Source organism: Bos indicus, chromosome 18 (assembly GCF_029378745.1).
Source record: "Bos indicus isolate NIAB-ARS_2022 breed Sahiwal x Tharparkar chromosome 18, NIAB-ARS_B.indTharparkar_mat_pri_1.0, whole genome shotgun sequence".
Lineage (NCBI taxonomy): Eukaryota > Metazoa > Chordata > Mammalia > Artiodactyla > Bovidae > Bos > Bos indicus.
In genome coordinates, this window is record NC_091777.1 from 62,637,597 (window position 1) to 62,653,896 (window position 16,300).

Below are 16,300 nucleotides of genomic sequence, written 5' to 3' on the forward strand. Positions count from 1 at the left end.
TCTGTGCGACCCCATAGACGGCAGCCCACCAGGCTCCCCCGTCCCTGGCATTCTCCAGGCAAGAACACTGGAGTGGTCAGTCCAGCACGTAACCCTTAATTCTGTTGTGTCTCTGCAAACAGCTCCAGAACAAAGAGATGGGCCAAAGTGGTGAATAATTAGAATGGAATCTGGTTAGAATGACGCGGGGAACGGGGACTCGGGGTCACGTTTGCACCGAAGGTTCTATGTTTTACCTGAGTGGACATTAAAGGGAGTGCTTTGGGGTCCACTGGAGATGGGAGCGGCGGCAGAGGCTTCTCCCAACCCAGTCTTTAGCGCCAAGCTAATGAAGCACGTGGCATGGGGGTGGTGCAGCGGCAGAAGAGCATTGGAAGGGAGAAGGGGGCCAGCCCTGGGACCCTGAGGGAACACACACCAGTGGGCAGTAGGCAGAGATTTATTTCCACAGTCCCTGCCTCCACAGGCCTGTCAGTCCGGGGGAGGGTGGTAGAAGGCAGCAGGATCCAGAAGTTGAGGTCTGCACCCTCAGCCCACTCCCACAATGGGAAGACCACCAGACAAGGTGTCCCGGCCTCGCTGCCCAGGCCCCACGCCCGCGGCACACCCAGCTCTAAACCTGGCCGGGGGAGCGGTGGCCGGGGGTGTGGGTCAGGCCAGCTGTTTCCCCTCCAGCTCTTCTTCGTCGTCGTCGGCCCCTGCCGTGGCCGGGATACCGTCGTCGTCCCACTGCGCTTCAGGCTCTGGGTCCGGAGGACACAGAGGTGCCTCCATGGCCTCGGGGTGCTTGCGTTTGGCGTGGCGCCGGAGCGTGTTGGTCTCCATGAAGCGCAGCCGGCACACCGGGCACTGGTAGGGGCGCTCGCCGGAGTGGACGCGGTGGTGGTGGGCCAGCTCGCCCGCCTCTCGAAAGCGGCGGGGGCAGAGCGGGCAGCGGAAGGGCCGCAGGCCCGCATGGATGTTGCAGTGCCGCCGCAGGTGGCTGGACCGCTTGAAGGTCTTGCCGCAATCCTTGCACTCGTGCGGCTTCAGCTCTGAGTGTGAGATGCTGTGACGCTCCAGGTCGGAGAGGTAGGGGAAGGCCCGAAGGCACACCGGGCAGAAGTGCGGCGCCTTCTTAGGGCCGGGGCCGGAGCTCTCGGGCCCGCCGGCCACTGACCCTTCGGAGACCGTGTAGGGCACACCCTGATCATCGATCAGCAGGAGGTCACTGCTATCGCCGCTGCCCACCGGGGCGCTCACCCCCTGTGCCAGGGGGGCCTCCTGCTCTGACTTAGCAGGGCGACCCCGCTTGCGCGGGAGGGAGGCCTTGAGCGTCCGGTGGGAGGAGGTGGCCCCCCCAAGACTTCGGCCTCGGCGGCCCCGGGGAACAGGAGGCGGTAAGGCCAGAGGTTTCTCTTCTTCCTCAGGCAAAGGCGAAGGCCACGGGTCTGGGCTGGGGGTGTCCATTGAGCAGTGGGGGACTTGGGTCTGGGCACTGGAGCCGGGCTAAGAGAAGAGAGGGGCAGCCGTCAATGCAGGGTGGTCTGGACTAGCCCTAGTACCCCAGACAACTTCCTGGGTTCCAGTCCGGCGACCAGGGCATGGCTGACATCCGCTTGGACGCGCAATTAAAGCCAAGCTAGTGGGTAAAATAGCAGGATAATTCTGTACCAGTCGCTAAACACCTGAGCCCCACAGCCGTCTCCCAGACCTCCCTGACTCCTCCTAGACATTCAGGGTCAACCAGCAAAAATAAAGAAAACAACTCCTGGGGGGACAGAGTCCAACTGAGGGTGCAGGCCAGTATTTGAGCCTCAGAACAGAGAGAAGAGCCAGCGAGGCCTCAGAAATGTTTTCTCTCTCTTCCTGACGAGGTGAGAGAAGGGGGGCGGGGTGTCAGGACTGGAAGAAAAAAGAAAGGGACTTGTCTGTTCCTGAGTTGTGGATGAGGATGTATGTCAGAGCTGTTAAGAGCCTGGGCTCTGGAGCCAGAGGTTTGATCAGAGCTCTGGAGCTCAGATTCCTGAGCTTGTCACTCTCTGTGTGGTGGCCTTGGGCAAGGCGCTCACCTCTTTGAGCCCCAGCTAAGCCTTTCCAAAACAGGGTATTTCCACCTACTTGCACAGACGTGCCATGAGGATAATATACGTAAAGTGTTCAGTACGCAGGGGGCTTCCCTGGTGGCTCAGACAGTAAAGAATCAGCCTGCAATGCAGAGGAACCGAGCTCCATCCCTGGGTAAGGAAGATCTCCTGGAGAAGGGAATGGCAACCCACTCCAGTATTCTTGCCTGTAGAATCCCATGGACCCAGGAGCCTGACGGGCTACAGTCCATGGGGTCACAAGAGTAGGACACGACTGAGCGACTAACACTTTCATACACAGAGGTCCTTAGGAGATATTAGCTCTTATCAGGGCTTGTAACTAAGCTTTACACCAACCCTCTGAATAAAGGTGTATCACCTCCTTTTTGCAAATTTGGAAAACGAAGGCACAAGTTCCAACTCCCTCCACTGGTAAGCGGCCGGGTCAGGACTTGTTCTCAGAGACCCCGGTGTCTCAGGGAGTAATAAGAAATGGGCCCAAGGGACCTCATGAGGTCCCTTAGCCCTGCGTTTGAATCCAGCTCTGCTAACTAGCAAGCGGCCTTGCCTCTCCGAGCAAGTTCCCACCTCTGTAAAATGGACATAGCAGAGTTGCCAGTTGTAATAAGCACCAAACGATCTACCATCAGCAACACCACCAGGGCCTGGGACCAGGGAACAAGAGTGTACTAAAGTGCAGGGCGAGAGACACAGGTGCACCCCATTAGAGCAGGCACCCAGAGTGAGACCCACAGAAGGGCAGCCACTTCTCCGTGACCACACGGCTCCCTCTGTTGCGGGTGCCTAGGCCAGAACCCGGGTCTCTGGAACAGGGCCTAGACCCTCGCCCTCCTCCACCCGGGGCGCAGGCGCGCGCTCGGCCGGCGGCCCCGACCGCGCGGGGCGGGCCCTGCGGGGGCGGCGGCCAATGAGCGGCGCCGAGCCGCGGACGGCTAGGCCGAGCCAGGAAGGGGGTCTGCGCGCGCGCGCGACCAGGCGGGCCGGCTCGGCGGGGCGCGAGGTCGGCGCGCGCGCCTCGGCGGTCGCGCGAGCCGGAGCAGGTGGGGGGCGCGCTCCAGGCGCGCACGGCCCCGGGTCTCCCCTCGCCCGCTCCCGTCCCCCCACCCGGGCCCCCCGCCTCTCGGGTACCTCATTTGCATGCCGCCTGGACTCGCGAGTGTGCGCGCGCGGGGGCGCGAGGCCGGCGTGCGGGAGGGGCGGGGGAGAGGGGGACCCTGCCTCCCGGCGGCGCGCGCGCGGCCCCGCCCCTCGGAGTGGACGCCCCGCCCCCGGCGCCCCCGCCCGGCCAGGCTCAGCCCGCGGGGAACAAAGGGCACGCGCTGGGTCCTAAGGGCCGTTCACGTCCCCATCGGCAGGCCGCTCCTGAGCACCCGCCGCTCTCGCTGGCCCCGAGCGGTAAAAAATTACCGTACCAACACATCCTACACAAACAGAAATATCATTCTCCCACAAAGGACCCAGCCGGGTGACCCAATAAAAGAAAGGTACCAAAAGGAGGAGAAGCGGGAAAATGGCGGCGGGTTCCCGTAGTTAACATGGCGCCCGACGGGCTTCAAAGCCCACTGGAAGAGTAAAGCACAAGATGGAGCCCGCTCTTTCCTTCTGTCTCTGTCGCAGGCGGCGAACTTCAATGTCTGTTTTTTCCTGATGCAACTCGACGTCCTACCCAGGAGAAGCCTGAGGCTGCGACGAGGGAATCAAATCTGCCCTCATCTTTGTTAACACCCACCAGCGTCGACAACGCCGGGATGAGGCCGCGCGCTCGTAGCTTGTTGCCCATAGTCTGTATGGTGCCGAGGGTCACCCTAAGTCCCGCCCCTTCCCCATGCCCTCACCCAAGATGGCGCCGCCCTGGCTTCTCTACCCTCCAGCAGCTGGGAAAGGGACGGGAAAGAAGAAGGGAGGGCGGCGGGGAGGAGGGAAGCCAAGAAGGCGGGAGGAAGGGGGAGTGAGGGGGAGAAGGGAGCCGAGGCGGAAGTCGAGGGGCCCCCCGGGTGGAAGTGACGCTACCCCCGCTGCCCAAAATGTCGGCGCCCAGAGGGAGGTGTAAGTAATTAAAGAGGAAAGCCGACTGACTTTCCCGGCCTCCCGGGGCCGCCTCAGGGCTCCAGAAACCCCGCTCCGAGCGAGCAAGGTGGACTCGCCGGGCCGCGGGCCCAGCCAGACCTGCCCCCGCCTCGGGCTCCCGGGCCCGCACCTCAGGGACAGGGGGGAGGGGCACAAAAGGCCGGCTCTCGGGGCCTGGGTCCCCGAGCAGACTGGGGAGGGGGGCCAGCCCCGCGGGCGACTGGGTGGGGAGGAGGCGGGACTTAGCGGCGCCGGGGCGGAGTGATGGCTACGAGGAGGCTGAGTGGGCGTGGTTTGGGGAGTGGGCGGGACTGTGGTCGAAGTGGGAGGAGCTTGGGCAAGGGGCGAGGTTTGACGAAGGGGCGTGGCTCCGGGAGACTGGTAGGCGGGCCCTAGGTTGAAGGGTCCCCACTGAGGCTGAGTGGGGAAAAGGGTTCAGTGTGGAGGTGGGAGGAGCTAGGAGAAGGGGTGGAGTTTGTCGAGGGATGAAGCTTTCAGAAAGTGATGGGCATAGTGGAGGGGGGTGGGGTTTAAGCGTGTAATTTGGGGGCGTCTTTAGTGGAAATAGCAAGTCTTTATAACTGCAGGTGAAATGACTTAGAGAAGATGGGGAGAGTGTCAGAGAGGAACGGCTGAGGTGGCAAGAGAGGGAGAGTGATGGGGCCTTGGAAAGAAGGGGTTTACATAAAGCCTGAGCTTAAGGAAAAAGCGGGATTTAGGAGGTGGATCTTGGAGAAGAGATGGGGACTTCAAGAGGAAGCTCGGAGGAATGTAGCAGACAGCAATTAATCAAAACAGCTTAGCTGTTGAATCTTTGCTGTGCGGTCAGTAAGCACTTGGCGCGTGTGGCCACAATTTTGCTTAGTCCTCACCACCTCCTGAGGTAGGTCCTCCTAGTATCCTATTTTGTGGATGGAAATAGAATCGGTTGGTTTTTTCGAGGATAGTCATGGTCACCCTGGAAGGTTGATTCATATGCCCTTAACCCAAAATCTTTGTTCTCTCACTGGCTAAGAATGTCAGCCTTCCTCCGAAGATGACTTTCATCTTCAAAGAAGAGAGGGGGTGGCTTTCAGAAATACAACAGCCTTCGGGAACAAGGAGACTTTGGAAGGAGTAGGTGGGGCCTGAGTGCGAGTGGGCGGGGCTTAACCACAGTGGGTGGGGCTTGGAGCAGGGTGGGAGTCCAGCTTAGAAGTGATTGGGAAGATAGGCAGATGAGTGGGGGGCGGGGGTCCAAGGAGAGTGGGAGGGGTTTTAAGAGCAGTGGGTGTGGCCTTTGACAGATGGGCGTGGTTTAGGAGTTAGTCCCCTGGGTTTCTAGGGACAAGTGGCTGGTCTCTGAGTCCAAGGAGCCTAATTGGGGAGGCTGATGGGGAGGTGACTCCCTCACCCCGCTCCATGTCTCCCTGCTCCAGAGAGAGCCCCCACCCGCCACTGCCCTTGCACCGCGCCGCCATGGATGACGCGCCGCTGCCAGCTCCCCCGCTCCCCGCCCGGGCCCCGGCCCCGGGCCCGGCTCCGCCCGCTGCTGCCCCCCGCGTCCCGTTTCACTGCAGTGAGTGTGGCAAGAGCTTTCGCTACCGCTCGGATCTGCGGCGCCACTTCGCTCGGCACACTGCGCTCAAACCCCACGCGTGTCCGCGCTGCGGCAAGGGCTTCAAGCACAGCTTCAACCTGGCCAACCACCTGCGCTCGCACACCGGCGAGCGACCCTACCGCTGCTCCGCCTGCCCCAAGGGGTTCCGAGACTCCACCGGCCTGCTGCATCACCAGGTGAGTCCTGCAGGCCGGCCCTAGGCTGGCCTCGCTGTGCTGGACTTGCCCTCAGAGTCCCGGAGACCCACTGTGGGCAGTAGCAGACAGCTGGCCCCTGAGAATTTCTCTCTCCCTCCCTCCCCATCAAAGCATCCTGACCAGTGAAACCATGAGGTGTTTCTCTTTGAGTCACCACCCAACCCAGGAACTAAAATATTCACAGTAAATCTGCCCCTCCCCTGTCCTGTGCTTCTGCTCATATGCCAGCATCTGCAACTTTGTGTTCATCTTCCCGTACCGTTTTTCAGATAGATTTACCATATATGAACTTAATTCCTTTACTCAGCAATTATCTATCAACTGATTTCCCAGTTCCCAACCCCGGGGCTACCAGGATGAAATCAATAAAGTCCGTGCCTTCGGAGAACTTACATTCCATTGAAAGTGGCCCATAGCCAGGTAGACAATCAGCAAATTCACAGGCGAGGGTGATCTAGAAAGGAAGAGATTTGGGGAAGGAAGTTAAAACAGCAACAGCACTAATAACCATCTGCTGTGAAGGAGAAAAGGGGGAAAGCTCTGGGCTACTAGACAAGGTAGGAAAGTCAGGGCAAGGTGATGGTGCAGCTGAGACCTGAAGGAAAAGCAGGAATTCGCCGTGCGAACAGCATATCAGGAAAAGGGAACAGCCAGTCCTGAGGCTGGAGGGACCAAAAGAATGCGGACAATGGCTGGACGCAGAGAATGAGAGGGTCGCAGCTAGATCCTGGCCCGGTGGACCTGGCCGGAGGCTTCCCCCGCGTCCCTTCGGGAGGCCAAGACTCTGTCCCCGGGGCCAGACTCTCAGCCCTGCCGGGCTCTCCCTCCTGCCCTTGCAGGTCGTCCACACTGGTGAGAAGCCCTACTGCTGCCTCGTCTGTGAGCTCCGCTTCTCCTCGCGCTCCAGCCTGGGCCGCCACCTCAAGCGCCAGCATCGTGGGGCGCTCCCGTCCCCGCTGCAGCCCGGCGCAGGCCTGCCCGCCCTGAGCGCGCCCTGCTCGGTCTGCTGCAACGTGGGGCCCTGCTCGGTGTGCGGGGGCTCAGGGGCGGGCGGGGGCGGTGCCGGCGGCGAGGGTCCAGAGGGGGCAGGCGCCGGCGCGGGGGGCTGGGGGCTGGCTGAGGCCGCGGCGGCTGCAGCGGCGGCCTCCCTGCCCCCGTTCGCTTGTGGCGCGTGCGCGCGGCGCTTCGACCAGGGCCGTGAGCTGGCGGCCCACTGGGCGGCGCACACCGACGTGAAGCCCTTCAAGTGCCCGCGCTGCGAGCGCGACTTCAACGCGCCCGCGCTGCTGGAGCGGCACAAGCTGACCCACGACCTGCAGGGCCCTGGCGCGCCCCCGGCTCAGGCCTGGGCCCCCGGGGCCGCCGGCGAGGGCGGCGAGGCTCAGCCAGCCTGGGACGGCGGGCTGCTCCTGGGCCGCGCCGGGGGCGGCGTACCTGAGCTGGGGGTGCTGCTCCCCGAGGGCGGCGGCGAGGCGCCCGCGGAGCCGTCGGAAGACACGCTGTACCAGTGCGACTGCGGGACCTTCTTCGCGTCGGCGGCGGCGCTGGCCAGCCACCTGGAGGCGCACTCGGGCCCCGCGGCCTACGGCTGCGGCCACTGCGGGGCACTATACGCGGCGCTGGCGGCCCTGGAGGAGCACCGGCGCGCCAGCCACGGCGAGGGCGCGGGCGCGGGCGCAGGCGCGGGCGGCGCAGAGGCGGTGGCAGCGCCTGCCCGCGAGGGGGAGTCTCCGTCCGGGGAGCCCGCGTCTGCCTCAGGCCGCGGCAAGAAGATCTTCGGCTGCTCCGAGTGCGAGAAGCTGTTCCGCTCGCCGCGCGACCTGGAGCGGCACGTGCTGGTGCACACGGGCGAGAAGCCGTTCCCGTGCCTGGAGTGCGGCAAGTTCTTCCGTCACGAGTGCTACCTCAAGCGCCACCGGCTGCTGCACGGCGCCGAGCGGCCCTTCCCCTGCCACGTCTGCGGCAAGGGCTTCATCACGCTCAGCAACCTCTCCAGACACCTGAAGCTGCACCGGGGCATGGACTGAAGCGGCCAGGCCTGCGCCCCGCTGTCCGACCTCCCCTCCCCGGCGGGCTGGACTCAGGGCCCGGCCCCGGGGACCTAGGGACCACGAGGGAGGCCCCCCACTGGCCCTCCAGAGCCAGGCACGAGCCCTGGGAAGAGGGGACCCTGGCTGGAGGACAGGGGACCACCCAGCACCTGCACGGGCCCCTGAGCTGGTGGGCGGCAAGACTAACCTCAAGGGTCTGGGATCTATGGAGAGACTCCTAACCTCGAGGCCCCTGGAACACGTGCTGACCACCCCCAAGTCAATCGGCCTCTAAGATGTGGGGACCTGGGGATGACAAAGGGGTCTCCACAAGTCCTTCTCCTCTTGAGGGCCCTAATAATAAAAGATGGGCACCCCCTTCCCCACCCCAGGGAAGACTGCCCCTCTTCCTAAGAGCCATCATTCCAACCACCTAGATCTGGAGAATGGGGGCAACCATGTCCCCGGATTTCCCTGGATCCCCCCCAAATGCTACCCACCAGGAGTCACTGGTGCCCCCAGATAACAGATATAGCCGGAATCTGCCTCCTCCCCTGTCACTTATACCCTGTGTGGAAAGAGGACCAGGGTAGTTGCCCGGTCTCACTCCCCTACTGCGGAATGGATGGACCCTAATGATCTTCCTCGCCCCTCAAAACTTAGAATAGGCTGGTTCAGAATCCGACACCCCCCGCCCCCGTAGGATGGACTGATCCGGATGCACGTAGACTCCACCCACTGCCCACTGGAATGGGCTGGTGCGGGTTGTGGCCTGCGCCCCACCTCCTCAGAGTGAATACGGCAGACATTCCTCCCCTCCCTCCAGCGTGGGGGCCGGTCCACGTCATTCCCCTCTCTGTGAGCTCAAGAGTGGGGCGTGGGGTTCACCGGGGTATCCCTCGCTCTGCTGTAGCACCTGTCTTTCCATCTCTTGTCAGTTTGTCTCTGTGTTCTTCCCAGCGCCAAGGGGAAGGGGGATTTGGCTGGGGGGATGTCCCCTGTGAGCCTTGACCTCGCCTCCTCGCCCCACTCCCTAGCTTCTCCTGGACCCCAATAAACGCTGTCCTTTCAGCCACTCCCGTCTCATGTCCTGATCCTTGGTTTTTAGGGACGTGGGGGCTTCTCCCTCCCTGAATTAGGGCAGGGAGACAGACAAAGACAGAGCTTTCCTTTCGCCGGAGACATTCGAGTCCTCCACTCCCTCACAGAGACTGCCTGCCACCTCGTGGCATGTGAGAATCTTAATTTTCCCGATCAGGGATCGAACCCGTGTCCCCTACACTGGGCGCGTGGAGGCTTAACCACTGGACACTGCCAGTCCCAGTGTATGACCCTTTTAATGTCAGGGATGGTTTAGATCTCATCCGGGTGGAACCCTGCCTCTGAAAAGCAAAACCCATCCCCAACGGATGGACATGGCCCCTGGGACCAGACACACGCTTTAGAAACCCTCAATCCCACAGCACACGCCCCCTAAACACCTAAAGGCCCCGCCCCTTAGGTGCTGTCTCCCAGGCAACCAAATACGTCCCTTAGAGTCCTTACCCTAGATTAGGATCCGCCCATCTGAGAGTGAGCAGACTTTCCACACTGTCTTCTACACACTAAATTTTATTCCTATACTGAGTGCCAGGCACTGTAATTCCCCCTGGGAATCCAGCAGCGAACAAAATTACTCCCTAAGAAAACAAATGGCTGGGCTGTGTCACCGTAGGTGGAGTGGTCTGGTGTGGGGAGCAGGGGTGTTTCTCTGCAGAGGTGACACCTGATCTGAGACCAGAAGGGTGGGGAGGGGCCGGCCAAGTGGACAGCTAGGTAAGCACAGGAGGGGAGGGGGTGGTGAGAGGAGGTGGAGAGGTGAGCAGGAGTCAGGGCATGCAGACCCTTGGCTGACATAGGCATCTGGCTGTGCTCCGTGGACACAGATAAGCACGACTGTAAGTGTGAAGGGATGTGACTGATGCTGCACTTTCCAAGGGTCCCTCTGGCTGCTGAGTGGAGAAGGGGGCTGAGGAAATGCAGAGCAGGCTTCTGCAGTCCACCAGGAGAGAGACGTGCAGGCTTGGAGCCGAGCGGTGGACAGAGCTGGGGGGGCCCCGAGATGAATCCTGGAGGTGGGATGTGGGAGGGTGTGTTGTGTGTGTGCGTGTGTTTAATGGAAAGGGAGGAATCCGGGCGGGGGCTGGTTTCATGGTAGGGCCAAAAACGTAGAGAAAGCAAGTTTAGGTAGTGGCTAGGGGGTCACGAGTGCCATCTTGAGCTTCTTAAATTTGAGATGCTTGGGAGGTGGTGGTGTTCAGTCGCTAAGTCATGTCTGACCTCACGAACTGCAGCACGCCAGGCTTCCCTGTCCTCCACTATCTCCCAGAGTCTGCTCGGACTCCTGTCCATTGAGTCAGTGATGCCATCCAACCATCTCATCCTCTTGACCCCTTCTCCTGCCCTCAATGGCAAGCTTTAATAAGGCTCTGCTATTGATAGGCATGAACCCTAGAGAAACCTTGAACTCAGAACCACTGAAATACTCATTGATATGATCTGAGTGTGTTCCACAAAATTCTTATGTTGAAATCTTAGTACCCAATGAATGTGATGGTATTTGGAGGTGGGGGCCTTTGGACGGTGCTTAAGTCATGAGGGTGGAGCCCCCACGAATGGGATTCATGCCTCATAAAGGGCTTCTTTGTAACTGAAGGGACTCCAGAGAGACTGTAGCCCCTTCCACCCCATGAGGACACAGCGAGAAGGCACAGCAGTGAACAAGGACCCTCAGCAGAAGGCAAATGCTGGCACCTTGACCTTGGACTTTCAGGTTCCAGAACTGTGAGCAATAAACTTCTGTTGTTTATAAGCCACCCAGTCTGTGGTATTTTGTTATACCAGCCTGAATGGACTAAGACATTCATCACCAATACAGTGAATAAATAAAAGGTGGTATATTTATCCAGGCTTCCCTCGTGACCGGGATGGCGAGGAATCCTCCTGCAATGCAGGAGACCGGGGTTCAATCCCTGGGTTGGGAAGATCCCCTGGAAAAGGAAATGGCAACCCACTCCAGTGTTCTTGCCTGGAGAATCCCCATAGACAGAGGAGCCTGGTGGACTACATGGGTCCACATAGTTGCAAAAGGGTTGGACGTGACTTATCGACTGAACAACAACAACAACAGATATTATGCTATGAAATACTATAGGGACTTCCTTGAAGGTCCAGTTGTTAAGAATCTGCCTTGCAATGCAGGGGACACAGGTTCCATCCCCAGTGGGGGAACTAAGATCCCACATGTCTTGAGCACCTAAGCCCACATGCCACAAGGAACCTGCCCTAACAAAGACCCAACCCAGCCAGATAAATCCATAAACACTATACAGGAAGATAATGCATGAGTACAGAGACACACAGTTTCACAAGGGAAAGTTACAAAGAAGCCAGGCCTAAGAAACCAGATAGGTAGAGTCCCTTTTCGTATCTACCACATGGAAGCAGCAAAACTGAACTGTAATGTTGTTTAGGACACCCTGTTGGTATGAGCCATCTAGAGGAAAACTTTTATTTTCCCCTGTAAAACTCACAACAGTGTGGATAGATGGGTTAAGCTCGGGGTGGGACATAGTGGAACCTTCTATGGGGCTCTGGGGCGGCTGCCAACACTCCTTTTCTTAATCTGATGATTATTTTATAATTCTTTGTTAAATTGTGCGTTTTTATCATGCCCTTTACACCGATACGTCTTATACTTCACACAGAAAAAAACATTTAAAGGAAGGAAATAAGTTTGAGAGCAAAGAAGTGGGAGTTTGTCATTCAAGAAAGACGTTTTGCCTGGAGATCCACACGTGCCCACTTGGAAAGGTGGCAGGTCGGCCCCTGGGAATGCTCAACCTCTCCTCTCTACCCCCACTATTCAGCAAGGGGAAGCAGACTCACCCATTTGAGGTAATATATATATATATACACATATTCCTCCGAGTTGGAAAAACAAGACCCACCTCCTTAGGTACAGGTACCGCCCCCAGGGACAAGACCTGCCCACTTGGAGACCCGCTCGGCCTGCAGAGCCGAGGGCCTGGAAACGTGCCAGGGTTGTCATGGAGACGCCCGCCTGGCAGTAGGGTGATGAATAGGGACCTCCCTCCCACCTCACCTGCACACCAATCCTTTCTCTTCTGAGACGGTAGCGAAAGGAACTCACCCCCTTTCCCGAATGCTCCCCAGTGCCAGGGGTGGCCTGGACCTGGTCCCCTACTCGCGACACGGAGACCCCATTTTATCGATGTGCTCATTGAGGCTCAGAGGCTGAAAGGGTGGGTTTTACCCTGGGGGCGATCTCAGCTATTCCGGAGCATCACTTACTAGCCAGACGCCGGCGACTCCCACGCCTCTGTGGGCGGCGCTGACTCCCGCGCGCAGACCCGCTCACCTGCGCTCCGCATCTCCCCGCTCCCCATGGTAGTCTTCCCTTCCGGGGCGCCTCAACTGCAAAACCGCGTCCTTCTCACCTCGCGTCCCTCTTTGTGTGCGCGCTATCAGTCGTGTCCCACTCTTTGCGACCCCCTGGACTGTAGCCCGCCAGGTTCCTCGATCAAAGGATTTTCCAGGTAAGAGTACTGAAGTGCGTTGCTATGCCCTCCTCCAGGGGATCTTCCCCACCCAGGGATCGAACTTGCGTCTCTGAACGTCTCCTGCATTGGCAAGTGGGTTCTTTACCACTAGCGCCGCCTGGGAAGCCCCTCGGCCCTCTTTATTCACCTACAAATATTGCTCGACGTGCGACGCTCACTAGGGTAAAACAGGTAAACAAACAGGTGAAGAAACCCCCGCCCTCGGGCGTTTATATTCCAGTGAAAGGGGAAATAGACAATCAGTGGGCAACTGATACACAGACTAATATTTGTAATACGTACAATGTTGAAAATTAGGGCCAAGAAAGGACTAGATGGTGACAGGAGAGCTCTTAATTTTATTTATTTATTTGAACGCGCTGCGCAGCTTGTGGGAGGGATCACAGTTCCCCCATGAGGGATCAAACCGATGCCTCTGCCATGGAGGCGCAAAGTCCTAACCACTGGGCTGCCAGGGAATTCCCAAAATGGCTACCTGAGCTAAGGTGGACGGGACAGATGTCTCTGAGGAGATCTGTAAGAAACGACGGAAGTAAGGAAAACATGATGGTAACCCAGGAGAGGGCTTCCCAGGTGTAAAGAATCCGCCTGCAGTGCAGGAGAAGCGGGTTCGATCCCTGGGTTGGGAAGATCCCCTGGAGAAGGAAATGGCAACCCACTGCAGTATTCTTGCCTGGAGAATCCCATGGACAGAGGAGCGTGGCGGGCTACAGTCCATGGGGTCACAGAGTCGGACACGACGACCTAGGAGAAGAGCATTCCAGGCAGAAAAGTGCGCGTGCAAAGGCCCTGAGAGTGAACGAGCCAAGAGCGCGGTGAGGATGGAGCAGAGGGAGAAAGGCTGGAACCCGTTAACGGAGGCTCCAGGGTTCAGGTAGGTAGGGCGGGGAGCGGGGGTGTAGGTGAGGTAGGTGAGGAGGAAGAGGTGAGAGCCCCGGGACAGTGTTCAGCGCGGGAGCAAAAGTGATTGCGGTTTCCGGGTGCTGGAGGCAGGACTCCAGGGAGGGGCGGGGCCGCGATGCAGGGAAGCCAATGAGGAGGCGGCGGCGGCGGGAGTAGCACCCAGAAGGGCAGCGCTGGGCCAATCAGCACCAGGCCCGCCCCCAGGACAGGGACACAGCCCCCTGCCCGGGACCCCGCCCCCTACCCCTGCCTGAGCCGGCCCCGCCCCCTGCCCGGGGACACCGCCCCCAGCCCGAGCCGGTCCCGCCCCCTGCCGGAGCCGGCCCAGCCCCCGGCCCGCGGACCTCGCCCCAAGCCCGAGCCGGTCCCGCCCCCTGTCCGGGAACCCCGCCCCCAACCCGAGCCGGCCCAGTCCAGGCCTCCTCACGCACCTGGACCTGGGCCCCGCCCCTCCCTGCTCCTCTCCTCCGTCTCCCCTGCATCCGGCCGGGCCTCCGCGCGGGTCCCACAGGAATTTCTCTAAAACACTAATCGGATCATGTGACTCTCCAGTTTAAAACCTTTTCAATAGCTCCTCAGTACACTCGTAATGCGTCCGGCCTTCAGCCTGGACTGGGAGGCCGGACGTCCTTGCTCGTGCGGCTCTCGCCATGCCCCCATCCAAGGCCCCACGTGTCCCCTCAAGGCACGGATTCCCACGGCCGCCGCCTGCACATATGGACAGCACGCTGATCCCTCTGAAACTGCTTTCCCTCACCTTCATTCCTGAATTCGTTTCTTTCTTTTATTTAGGAAAAAATACTTTAAGGCCTTAAAATATATATAATAAAATAATAGCACACACACCTAGGTATGTACCCAAAAGAATTGAAAACAGCCATTAAAACAAAAACTTTACACGTAACGAATGCTCCTAACAGTACTGTTCACAAGAGTCCAAAGGTAGAAACTACCTAAGGTTCATGAACAAATGAATGGGTAAACAAAATACAGTAACCCATACATGGAATATTCAGTTCAGTTCAGTTCAGTCGCTCAGTCGTGTCCAACTCTCTGCGACCCCATGAATCGCAGCATGCCAGGCCTCCCTGTCCATCACCAACTCCCGGAGTTCACTCAGACTCACATCCATTGAGTCAGTGATGCCATCCAGCCATCTCATTCTCTGTCGTCCCCTTTTCCTCCTGCCCCCAATCCCTCCCAGCATCAAGTCTTTTCCAATGAGTCAACTCTTCGCATGGAATATTACTCAGCCATAAAAAGAATGAAGCATTGGACACACAGCACACATACGTGGTGACACATGGATACTAATTGGCCTGCCAATGCAAGGGACACGTGTTCAATCCCTGGTCTGAGAAGATTCCACATACCATGGAGCAACTAAGCCCTTGAACCACAACTATTGAGCCTGTGCTCTAGAGCCCATGAACTGCAACTACTGAAGCCTGCATGCCCAGAGCCTGTGCTCCGCAACAAGAGAAGCCACTGCAATGGGAAGCCAGTGCACCACAGCAAAGACCCAGTGCTGCCAAAAATAATTAAATCAAAAAGAATGAGGTGTTGACACAGGCTACACATGGATGAACCTGGAAAACACTGTAAGTGAAAGAAGCCAGTCATAAAGGACTGCACACTGGATGACTCAACTGATATGAAACAGCCACAGTAGACAAGCCCATAGAGACAGAAAGACGATTATTGGTTGCCAGGAGCTGAGGGGAGAAGGGAATGGGGAGTAACAGATTAATAGATCTGGGTTTCTGTCCAGGGTGATAAAAAAGTCCTGGAACTAGACACTGGAGTTGATTGTACAACTTTGTGAATGTTCTTAATTTCACTGAATTGTACACAGTTCCAATTGGCTAAAATAGTAAATTTTTATTTTTTATTTTTTGGCTGTACCGCAAAGTATGTGGGATCTTAGTTCACCAACCAGGTGTCGAACCCACACCCCCTGCAGTGGAAGCCCAGAGTCCTAACCACTGGACCACCAGGGAAGTCTCTAAAGTGGTAAATTTTATGTTATGTGTATTTTAACAAATAAAAATATACACACACACACATTCATATATTGACTACTAGTTTTAAAACATAAGGTACTCCTGACTGCATAGATCTTTCCCCTCCCCTGACTGCCTCTCCCTTCTCAGAGGTCACCCTACCCCAAATTTGGTGCTTATTGTTTCCATGGATGTGTTTAGACTTTTGATCCTTAAAATACAGCATTATCGACCCACTATCATCTCTCTCATCTCTTTGTGAGATAGAGACTTAGACCCACCACTTTGAAACTCTCAGGACCTCACTTTACTGCTCTGTGAAATGGGAGAGTAATGTTACCCACTTCCTAACAGGCTGGAAGGGATTGGGGGCAGGAGGAGAAGGGGACGACAGAGGATGAGATGGCTGGATGGCATCACCGACTCCATGGACATGAGTTTGGGTGAACTCTGGGAGTTGGTGATGGACAGGGAGGCCTGGCGTGCTGCAATTCATGGGGTTGCAAAGAGTCTAACATGATTGAGTGACTGAAGTGAACTGAACTGAACACGAAGAGGAACAAATGGGTTTGTGTTTGTAAAGCACTTACATTGTAAGTCATCGTTTATTTTCATTTCATCCCATACTTTGTGAAGTGTGGAACACATTCACTATGGTTTCAAGTTCCAAAAGTGCAAAAGGAGAGAGTGTAGTCACTTTCAGTCCTGGGAGTTAGACAATGTTGCGAGCTCTTTGCTCTCCTCCCAGTTCTCCCAGTTCACCCAGACACAGCCTGCTGATAAGTGCAAAC

The 16,300-nt window shown here is 57.9% G+C and overlaps 2 protein-coding genes across 9 annotated transcripts; one reads left to right on the plus strand and one right to left on the minus strand.

Moving 5' to 3' along the window:
- Window positions 1-423: 423 nt before the first annotated feature.
- On the minus strand, window positions 424-4,030 carry ZNF524 (zinc finger protein 524). 3 transcript variants are annotated; one of them, XM_070771716.1, is made up of 2 exons: window positions 3,923-4,030; window positions 424-1,488 (listed from the first exon to the last, which is right to left on the minus strand). In XM_070771716.1, exon 2 carries the CDS (start codon window positions 1,447-1,449, stop codon window positions 652-654), a length of 798 nt encoding a protein of 265 aa, XP_070627817.1. In that variant the 5' UTR covers window positions 1,450-1,488; window positions 3,923-4,030; the 3' UTR covers window positions 424-651. The 3 variants fall into 3 exon arrangements, with proteins under 3 accessions (XP_070627817.1, XP_019835203.2, XP_019835202.2); XM_019979644.2 differs by lacking the exon at window positions 3,923-4,030 and adding an exon at window positions 3,576-3,795; XM_019979643.2 differs by lacking the exon at window positions 3,923-4,030 and adding an exon at window positions 3,216-3,372.
- Window positions 3,897-9,056, plus strand: FIZ1 (FLT3 interacting zinc finger 1). 6 transcript variants are annotated; one of them, XM_019979640.2, is made up of 4 exons: window positions 4,066-4,133; window positions 5,170-5,270; window positions 5,573-5,930; window positions 6,791-9,056. In XM_019979640.2, the coding sequence occupies exons 2-4, from the start codon at window positions 5,191-5,193 to the stop codon at window positions 7,976-7,978; spliced, it is 1,626 nt and encodes a 541-aa protein (XP_019835199.2). In that variant the 5' UTR covers window positions 4,066-4,133; window positions 5,170-5,190; the 3' UTR covers window positions 7,979-9,056. The 6 variants fall into 6 exon arrangements, with proteins under 6 accessions (XP_019835196.2, XP_019835199.2, XP_019835198.2 ...); XM_019979639.2 differs by lacking the exon at window positions 4,066-4,133 and adding an exon at window positions 4,418-5,037; XM_019979637.2 differs by lacking the exon at window positions 5,170-5,270 and having other exon boundaries at window positions 3,897-4,133.
- Window positions 9,057-16,300: the final 7,244 nt, after the last annotated feature.

Bases quoted from the DNA above. Each gene is read 5' to 3' on its own strand.
- ZNF524 (XM_070771716.1), bottom strand. From the start codon at position 1,449: ATGGACACCCCCAGCCCAGACCCGTGGCCTTCGCCTTTGCCTGAGGAA.
- FIZ1 (XM_019979637.2), top strand. From the start codon at position 3,913: ATGCCCTCACCCAAGATGGCGCCGCCCTGGCTTCTCTACCCTCCAGCA. The intron at 4,134-5,572 runs GTAAGTAATTAA...TCCCTGCTCCAG, and splicing joins GTCGGCGCCCAGAGGGAGGT to AGAGAGCCCCCACCCGCCAC. The intron at 5,931-6,790 runs GTGAGTCCTGCA...CTGCCCTTGCAG, and splicing joins CCGGCCTGCTGCATCACCAG to GTCGTCCACACTGGTGAGAA.